Here is a 10,464-nt window from a genome sequence, read left to right as displayed (position 1 = left end):
TTTGTTATGAAAATGCAAATATCAAAGATTTTTATGCAATGTTGTGAGCATGTATAACTAATTACTGAGGCCAATCTTATCAATATAAAACTTTGTTATGAAAATGTAAATATCAAGGATTTTTTTGCAATGTTGTATCTACAACTTAGTACCTTGGGCCAATCTTATCACTGTATTACTTTGTTATGAAAATGCAAATATCAAAGATTTTTTACAATGTTGTGAGTATGTATAACTAATTACTGAGGGCCAATTTTATCACTGCATAACTTTGCAATGAACTTTGTTATGAAAATGTAAATATCAAGGATTTTTTTGCAATGTTGTATCTACAACTTAGTACCTTGGGCCAATCTTATCACTGTATTACTTTGTTATGAAAATGCAAATATCAAAGATTTTTTACAATGTTGTGAGTATGTATAACTAATTACTGAGGGCCAATTTTATCACTGCATAACTTTGCAATGAAAATGTAAACATCAAGGATTTTTTGCAATGTTTTTACAATATAATTATGATTTTTTTATAGTTTATATAAGTACTTAAGTGTTAAATCTTCTATATTTACCTACTTTTATAACACCTCACTGAGGATCAATACAACCACTGTAAGACTTTTTTGTAATGTTTTGAGCATGTATAACTTACTACTAAGGGCCAATTTTATCCCTTTTAACTTTGTTATGAAAATGCAAATAGCGATTTTTTTTGCAATGTTTTGTGCATTTATACCTAATTGCTGAGGCCAATCTTATTACTGTATAACTTTGTTATGAAAATGCAAATATCAAAGATTTTTTTGCAATGTTGTGAGCATGTATAACTAATTACTGAGGCCAATCTTATCAATATAAAACTTTGCTATGAAAATGTAAATATCAAGGATTTTTTTGCAATGTTGTATCTACAACTTAGTACCTAGGGCCAATCTTATCACTGTATTACTTTGTTATGAAAATGCAAATATCAAAGATTTTTTTGCAATGTTGTGAATATGTATAACTAATTACTGAGGGCCAATTTTATCACTGCATAACTTTGCAATGAAAATGTAAACATCAAGGATTTTTTTCAATGTTTTTACAATATAATTATGATTTTTTTATAGTTTATATAGTACTTAAGTGTTAAATCTTCTATATTTACCTACTTTTATAACACCTCACTGAGGATCAATACAACCACTGTAAGACTTTTTTGTAATGTTGTGAGCATGTATAACTTACTACTAAGGGCCAATTTTATCCCTTTTAACTTTGTAATGAAAATGCAAATAGCGATTTTTTTTTGCAATGTTTTGAGCATTTATACCTAATTACTGAGGCCAATCTTATTACTGTATAACTTTGTTATGAAAATGCAAATATCAAAGATTTTTTTGCAATGTTGTGAGCATGTATAACTAATTACTGAGGGCCAATTTTATCACTGCATAACTTTGCAATGGAAATGTAAACATCAAGGATTTTTTGCAATGTTTTTACAATATAATAACTATGATTTTTTTTATAGTTTATATAAGTACTTAAGTGTTAAATCTTCTATATTTACCTACTTTTATAACACCTCACTGAGGATCAATACAACCACTGTAAGACTTTTTTGTTGTGTTGTGAGCATGTATAACTTACTACTAAGGGCCAATTTTATCCCTTTTAACTTTGTAATGAAAATGCAAATAGCGAATTTTTTTTGCAATGTTTTGAGCATTTATACCTAATTACTGAGGCCAATCTTATTACTGTATAACTTTGTTATGAAAATGCAAATATCAAAGATTTTTATGCAATGTTGTGAGCATGTATAACTAATTACTGAGGCCAATCTTATCAATATAAAACTTTGTTATGAAAATGTAAATATCAAGGATTTTTTTGCAATGTTGTATCTACAACTTAGTACCTTGGGCCAATCTTATCACTGTATTACTTTGTTATGAAAATGCAAATATCAAAGATTTTTTACAATGTTGTGAGTATGTATAACTAATTACTGAGGGCCAATTTTATCACTGCATAACTTTGCAATGAACTTTGTTATGAAAATGTAAATATCAAGGATTTTTTTGCAATGTTGTATCTACAACTTAGTACCTTGGGCCAATCTTATCACTGTATTACTTTGTTATGAAAATGCAAATATCAAAGATTTTTTACAATGTTGTGAGTATGTATAACTAATTACTGAGGGCCAATTTTATCACTGCATAACTTTGCAATGAAAATGTAAACATCAAGGATTTTTTGCAATGTTTTTACAATATAATAACTATGATTTTTTTATAGTTTATATAAGTACTTAAGTGTTAAATCTTCTATATTTACCTACTTTTATAACACCTCACTGAGGATCAATACAACCACTGTAAGACTTTGTTATGAAAATGAAAATGTAGAATAATTTTGTGGAACTTTGTCACCATTACTTATTTTTGTTAGTTTCATCGCCTCTTACCTTTGGAAAAAAAAAAGAAATTCAATAAAAGGTAAAACTAATTCTGGTTTCATATTTTTACATATTTTAGTGAGCTTGGAATTACTTTGTTGTTTGTCTTTTTCACAATGATGGAATGTCTTCAAGACTTCTTGAAAGTGATGTAGTTTGATCAGTGAGGCCATAGACACAACATGAGTGTGTATTTAGAATAATCATGTTATTGATTAACATGACTGTCTTTTCAGTTGGTTGCAGTACAGCCTCAGCCATTGGAAATAAACCTGAAGTCTCATGGTAAGCTATATATTTCAGCAGGCCTCCTATTTTCTGCACCAATTCTAGGTTTGCAAGTTTTTACATGTCTTAACTTTATACAAATGTTATTCGGATTGTATCATACTGATCATGACTTTTTGTTCAGTCTAGGTTGCAACCCATCACCACTACATTAAATCTTCGGGCTTTACAAAAGTAAAATAAATCTTTCCATAAGACATGTGTTACTTAGTTGCCAACAAAATGACATACAGTATACACTCACCAGCCACTTCATCAGGTACACCTGTGCAATCTAATGCAATACAGTACAACAGCTCTGCCATAAATTTTACATTTACGAGGCTTATACATTTTCAATTTTTGTTGACATTGTCAGAACAGTGATAATTCTACTTTATGTTTATTACTGAGGTCATAGTGGGTGGTAGTGGTGTACTGGGGTGCATTATATTGAATGGTGTTCCTAATATTTTGTCCACTCCATTAACATACATGAAATAAATATTAGGAACACTTTTGGCACAGGTGTACCTAATGAAGTGGCTGGTGAGTGTATAATGAAGTTTAAAAAATAACAGTCTTTTGTTTACTCATAAATGATTTTGATCTCACTTTTTTGTGTATGTAGAAATAGTACAATAGTATAGTTCCTGATGCTCAAATTTCAGAAGACAGCATACAACTAGCTGAACAAATAGGAGTTTCACAAATCTGGGCATATTTGTTCAATTTAACTGTTTGTTCTTAAATTAACATAATAAAATCCAACCCCACAAGAAAAGAGAATAGCATAGCATCATGCTACATGTAGCACAAACACTTACCCTGACTTCCCCACAATTTCAAATTTTCTGTTCAGTCATTGTAGCATCATGTCCTCTCTTCGCTTCTGCAGCTCAGTAACAGACAGGTGTTTAACTAACGTGTTTTCAGAAGTCCTCTTTTTCTTTAGCTAAGCCCACAAGCCTTACTGTCCTCTTACCTAGCTACAGGTCAATAATGGCGCCTGAATTTGAAAAAAAACCTGCTGCACAGTTGTCCGGTAAACGCTATTCCTTTCCTTGGACGGCGAAGTCATGACCCGCCCTACTCTGCCTCTGATTGGCTTACCCTGATATTCTTACCTTAATTCTAATAATATAACCAATCTCACACCTAATACCTGAACCTAACCAATCTACCCTACGAAGGCAAAGGGTACTAGCCAATGAGAGGCAGAGTAGGGCGGCTTATGACTTCGATGTCCTAGGAAAAAAAACATTTGGGGTCCCTCACCAGTCAGAATCGAGAATATAAAACTTTTTTTTTTCAAAATGTTTTTTATGCAGTTTCCAGTCGGTACATTTTAAAGCAGAAGCCATAACTGCAGCACAGCGCTCTTAAGCTTGAAGTATTGAGTATTTCCATGTTATGCTACTTTATAGTTCCACTCCACAACATTTCAGAGGGAAATATTGTACTTTCTACTCCACTACATTTATTTGACAGTTTTGGTTACTTTTCTGATGAAGATTTGGCACAATGGATGATATTACAAGCTTTTAAAATACAACACATTGTTAAAGATGAAACCAGTGGTTTCCAACCTTTTTGGTTTTTGACGTCTTACAAAAAGCAGTGTGTAGTCGGGGTCACATTTCACATATCTATGAGTTGTTAACAGCTCCACCAAATAGTGATTTTTCCTTCTAAACTTCTCACATGGTTTCATTTCAATAAATGTTCATATGATCCAATATTTCACCAAAAATCAAAGATTAGAGAAAAAGTCCAAAAACTGTAAACAGATTTGTGTATCAGAACTTTGCTTTTTCTTCTTTCCTCTCCCATTAATCATCACGCAATCCCTCAGATTTATCTGGTGACCCTTTGGAGGGGCCTGACCCCTAGGTTGGGAGCAACTGGACTAAACTAGCTAACTGTATATAAAGTAGTTGAAACAAGCTCCACCTCCAGCAGCTACAACAGTAACATGCTGCTTACACAATGATGCCATACATAATAATATATCATTCAGAGGGACCAAACCACTACTTTTACTGCAATACTTTAACTACATTTAGCTGCTAATACTTATGTACTTTTACTTAAGTAGGATTTTTCATGCAAGACTTTTACTTGTAATGGAGTATTTTTACATTGCTGTATTGGTACTTTTACTACCAGATCTGAATATTTCTTCCACCATTGTTCATATTGGTACATGGAGACATCATGTAATTCTAGCTCTGCCCACCTTCAACCTGAGCAGAGGTTTAATCAGCCAGAACAACTGAACACACCTGTGAGGGCCTTTAAGAAGCATTACTTTGACCATACAAATTGCATCTGCATTTAAATATCTGTTTACTGGGGTGTCAGAGTGACGCATTTAAAAAAAAAAAAAGGGTTACTTGAGAAAATGTTTGAGCTAACTTAAAATATTCTTATTGGACATGTTAAGCTGCCAGTGAAGACAAACATTTCCAGTTAAAAGCACTTTTTTATTCATTAAGAAATCATGTTATGAAAATAATGACAACTAACCGTATATCAGACAAATGTATCTTTCCATATGTTAACAACAAAAGTTTGCTCCGGAGGATGTGACATCTCAGCAGTCACCGTCTTCTCCTTGTGCTCGGAGTGTGCTTTTCTCACTCTGGCCTGTTCCCACTGTTCATTCATACTATAAAAAAATGTTAACAAGGCTTTTCATGTCTTTTTCCCCAATGTCCACACATGAGAATCCATTTCAAATTTTTTGTCTGTGAAGGAGAAGTTCACATATTTACCAGATTCAGTCTTTGTGTTATGCTTCCTGCCGTCTCCTCCATCTATTAATAATTTACACAAAACCTGTACATACTTACAGCAGGCTGGAGGCCTGTTTCTGAAGGGATATGCACATAGAAAAAAAGAAGCAACATACAGTGAAGTGAATCTTTACAAAGTCAATGTGATAAGATGGGAGGTTGTGGTGTTATGAGCATATTAGACACTTGCCTCATACAGTACATGCAGCTCTACTCTCATTCAACCTTATGGCACTCAAAATGAGGCTAAGACATTCTGCATCAAACCCACAGCGACTACTATTGTTTCCAGTCTTTTGCTATAAAACACACATTCAACACAATTAACATTGGGGACAGACAATATTAAAAACATTTATGGAGTAAATGTGTGTTTGTAATGGCTGATGTTAGGATCAAGTATATTCATGTTTGCTAAAAAGATGAAAGACTTTGGGTGCAATAAGAGCAGGATTTATATCAGGCCTAACCTCCTTCTGCATATTCCCTCCCTATCCAACAGCTGATAAACTTCACAAAATTAAGTTAAACAGGAGCTAGGATAGGAACAGGCGTCTGAAAAAACACTTAAGGCTTAATTCATATCATTTGGCACATTGCTTACGGTAAGCAACGATTATATTCCTCGCCATCTCATGACTTTGAATGATCGGCACTTACTGTCTGCAGTCATTCAAAGCAACATCGTCCACGTCACTCATATTGCATTTTGTTCAGATAAAATAACTACAGTATATTACACATTTTTAGATTTAGAAAAGAACAAGATTGAGTCGAACCACAACATTGTTTATAAGCGTTTTGTTACTGACACTACAAACTGAAGCACTAGTGCTGGAATGAGCAACAAATGACAGACTGCCGCCCCTCCCTCCAACGCCACTGCTGAGTCCTCTTTTGTTAAAGCAATAACATGATCTAAACTGAGCTGGAACACAAAAAAAAAAAAAAAAAAAAAAATCAGGGTTCACCTTTCGGGTGCAGCCGAGTTGTTCCCACTGATGTAACAACAATCTTTGTGGGATAAACTTTATGAAAAGCATACGATCTCTAATGCCCCCAGGAGGCTCTGTGAACACAAGTCAGGGTTTGGGTACTGGCAAACACAACTAACATTCATAATTTTGGAGATTGACAAAGAAAATCATGTTAATTACACAGTGTAGTATTATATTTTAACTACCTTCTGTACTGCTATGGGGTGTCCTGGTTTTAAGGAGTCAAATCTTCTGTCATACATACAAAACTCACTCCAACAAAACCAAAACGCTCTTAAAAAGATTATTTGTTGAGGCAGGAAATCACAGGGAGAAACAGACATGAGGTTTATGTCAATCATATCTCCATTTTGCTGAGAAGTTTTGCAGTTTTCACGTCTCATTGAGCTGCAAGAAGCGGGCAGCTCGCTCTCTTGACTCTGGCTCTGAGCTTCGTATCTACTGTCCTGCTGCTTGATAAGCCACATGGAGGGGTGAACCTCCTGTAGCTGGGTCCTCACATGTTGTAAGCCACGTATATGGGGTCCAGTTGGTCTGCCAAGAATCCATCTCTCAGGTGCATGCGCTGCTTCTCCCCTCGGGAGTTGATAGGGATGACGCCGGGGTCGACCACCACCACCACACCTACAATGAGGTAGTGCTCCTCCAGGACAACGTTGGTGACCAGGGCCACCAGGTCCAGGGCCTCCTGCTCTGATCCCTCAAGCTCCACCACCACCACCAGCAGGTTGGTCCAAGTGAACACCGCACTGGAGAGACGAGGAGGTGGCGGATGCGTTGAGGGAATAAAGGCAGATGGACAGAAGAAAAGGGAAAAGCAGAAAAGAGGGGATGAGAGAAATGACATGTAGAACAGTTAATAGTCAAAATTCATGTTGCTCAACTATAGTTTGACCTTTGCAATGAATAAACTTCTGACCACATAAGGGTGTATTCAAATCAAGTAGTAAACTCACCATTCAGCTATACTCTTGTGAGAACGGATGACAGAGGTCTCGATGTCAATTGGGTGATACCTCATTCCCCTCAGCTCCAGAGTCTCATCAAGAGAGCCCACCACATAAAGGGCGTCATGGCGCTCTGAGACAAACACACACAAATACACACGGACACAGTGAGTTTATCTGGGAAGTTCATGAAATCAAGATGAAAATTACAGTTAATTCAGAAAGCTGGAGATTACACTATCCAACTGCTTACATCACTGCACTGGCTATCTGTATCTTTTAGAATTGATTTTAAAGTACTTTTATTTGTCTATAAAGCCTTACATAACCTAACACCTCATATATCAGCGACTGCCTTTCATTTTATGTCCCAACAAGAACTCTCAGATCTAAAGTTTCTAAAGTGTCCCACAAGTAATCTGGTGAGGCTGTTTTCTGTTTTTATGGTCCAAAACTGTGAAACACCCTCCCCTTTGATCTTAGAACAGCAAACTGGTATTTTTAAAAAGAAATTACAGGCCTATCTTTTTAATTTGGCTTTTAATTCGGGGTAACTTTACTGGTATCATTGTTAATGTTTTATTGTATTGAGATCAAACTTTTTTACGTATTGTTTATTTTCATCTGATCTTGTTTTGTTGAGCACTTTGGGCTACATCTTTGAAAGCTGCTATACAAATAAAGTTATTATAATTATTATTATTAAAAGGAATAGTTGAGATTTAGTTAGAGAGGAAAGACGAAGTAGAAGATATCTTTACTTTTTTTGTGGTGAAAAAATACAAGTTTAAGCAACTGATGATTCTCACCTCCACTGGCATCAGTCAGCTCAGTGCGCCGCAGGAAGCCCAGATAGCCCGTCCTTGCCCAGACAGTCTGAGTGTCGCCAAAGCTGAGCTTGGTGTTGAAGTGGTCAGCATGCAGCGCCTCCTCTCCATAAACAGTGTAGTAGCCCGTGGCATTGTGAGGACTGCTCACCCAGATCTATCACACACAGAATAATGGAGTCACACAGATTATCCACAGTGTTTATGGGTTACTGTAGTGAGCCTTCGATCAGATATGAGCCCAATAAATATTAAGATGGACTTTATTATCCCAGAGGGAAATGGGTTTGCAGTGTGTGGACAAAACTTAAAAAAGAAAAAAGCAATTCAAGACATAGTCCATATAGGATGAAATCACTCGGTAAGTAATCACTCAATTTTTCAGTCAGTATGTGGACATGCACACAAGAAACCAGGTTACAGGAGGTCCCGTGGAACAGTGTGAGGACAGGCTCTGTAGTGAGAGCACAGCATTTCCCTATGATGCAAGTGTGTCTGAATTTTACTAATAATCAAATGTTCTGTAGTGGAAACAGACTTCGAGAGGCCAATTTCAGTTTTAGTCAGACTTCTATTTAAATGTAATTGTTTCGTTTCATCCAGTCTCATTTCTATAAGAAATTAGCTTACTGTAGTCGACTGTAACCTGTTTACTTAAGTACATGTGAATGAACTGATTGTGGGTCACAAGCGCACACCTGCCAACCCTGGACAAATTTTTTGAGCACCACTTCGGTAACCTAGATGCATCAGATGCAAATCACTGCTGTTCGCACAATGAACTATTATACATAACAGTGCATCGTTTGCATACATGCAGCAAAGTCCATTTGTCTTTCATCTGCTTAAACATAGCTTACCAAGGAACACAATTCCACTTAGACTACACACTAACCTTCCACTACTGCTGCATTTATACAGTTTCTATTCTTCACACCTCCACAATAATCAAACTTTAAGCCAATTTGACTTTTGAAAATGTGATTTTCAGCTAATTTGAAAAGATGATGACATTGTAGCTGTAAAACCCAAACCAGCCTGAACAGACTATTTTGTGGCTATGGTGAAATAAATATTTTAGAGCTGGTTAATACAACAGTTCTCATAATAGGTAGGCTTAATGGTATGTTGACCTAATAACGATGCATGCTGAATATGAATATGGCTGTTGAAAAGTAATCACACCCTCCCTTACAGCACACACAGATACGCACACAATTGAACTCACAGGTAGCACCAAATTTTTGCGTAGTTTACACTAACAAATCGTACTTTGATGTCAAAATGCGAGCAGGTGGAGCAGTGATGGTCAAACAAGGCTGCTCTGAAAAACTCAACAGGTGAAGTTGTGACTTACCTCTCCTAGATGGGAGTCTCCCAGGGGTCCTTTAGTCTCTGTGTTGGCAATAATCACCTTCACTCCTGGAAGGATCTACAACAGCAGACAGTCAGAGCAGTTTGAGAAAAGAACCACCCTTTGCAGCATGACGTCACAGTTAAAGTATTTTAGTGCATGTTTACATGACGCTGTACCTTTCCTGACTCCATCAGTGGCAAGCTGTGTGGAGACCCCCTCTCTACCAGGCGAACCCTGAAGAAGATGCAAAAAAAAAATAAAATAAAATGAAAGTTTTGGAGTTTTTTTCCTACATTCTGTATATAAACAAAATGTTGAAAAATGTAAGTTTGTAAGGAAATGAAAAGGAAGACATAATTAAAAAAACAAAAACAAACGGGTAGCAAAAGACCAAGAATGGCAACAGTAATTTCATATGTTTATATATGTTTGCAACGGTGTTTTAGACATGTTCACTTCTAGCACTCAAAGACAACTCCTGTGGTGACAGTACTGCGGTGGCGTCCCCTACCGATCATGTCGTAGAGCTCTCATGTCCACGTAAACGGTGGTGGGGTCTGGTCCGGCTGTGCCCTGCAGAAAAACAAGCAGAGTGTGACATGAGTCAATAATGTAACTCTTACAGCCCTGACATTCATACATGCCTGAGTGGAGGGGGAGGTGGAAGCTGCTTATGATACAACTGTTGACAAAGCAGGGGGGGGGGGCAGCCAGAAGTCAACCAGCCAGGCTACGATAGTTAGGACTCTGGCAAAACTCAATCATGTCGCCACAGACAGTTTAAGTAACTGCAGAGTTAAATTCACCTGTTCTAATGCTGTC

General features: G+C 36.4%; 2 protein-coding genes across 5 annotated transcripts in view; both read right to left on the bottom strand.

Annotated features, from left to right (window-relative positions):
• The window catches only part of LOC122992092 (zinc finger protein 774), a 28,238-nt gene extending 24,506 nt beyond the window's left edge, over positions 1–3,732 (bottom strand). The window contains exon 1 of the mRNA XM_044365681.1: positions 3,543–3,732. The gene's annotated coding sequence lies outside the window, so the exon portion shown is untranslated. The remainder of the gene's footprint in view (positions 1–3,542) is intronic.
• A 1,448-nt stretch (positions 3,733–5,180) lies between these two features.
• The window catches only part of dip2a (disco-interacting protein 2 homolog A), an 89,343-nt gene continuing 84,059 nt past the window's right edge, over positions 5,181–10,464 (bottom strand). For all 4 annotated transcript variants that reach the window (XM_044365677.1, XM_044365674.1, XM_044365675.1 and 1 more), the window contains 6 exons: positions 10,154–10,215; positions 9,819–9,876; positions 9,643–9,717; positions 8,268–8,442; positions 7,468–7,591; positions 5,181–7,260 (listed from right to left, as the gene is read on the bottom strand). In XM_044365677.1, coding sequence (XP_044221612.1) covers positions 7,008–7,260; positions 7,468–7,591; positions 8,268–8,442; positions 9,643–9,717; positions 9,819–9,876; positions 10,154–10,215 — 747 coding nt within the window. In that variant the 3' untranslated portion in view covers positions 5,181–7,007. The remainder of the gene's footprint in view (positions 7,261–7,467; positions 7,592–8,267; positions 8,443–9,642; positions 9,718–9,818; positions 9,877–10,153; positions 10,216–10,464) is intronic.

Source organism: Thunnus albacares, chromosome 11 (assembly GCF_914725855.1).
Source record: "Thunnus albacares chromosome 11, fThuAlb1.1, whole genome shotgun sequence".
Taxonomy (NCBI): Eukaryota; Metazoa; Chordata; class Actinopteri; order Scombriformes; family Scombridae; genus Thunnus; species Thunnus albacares.
This window is presented reverse-complemented; position numbering and strand designations above follow the sequence as displayed.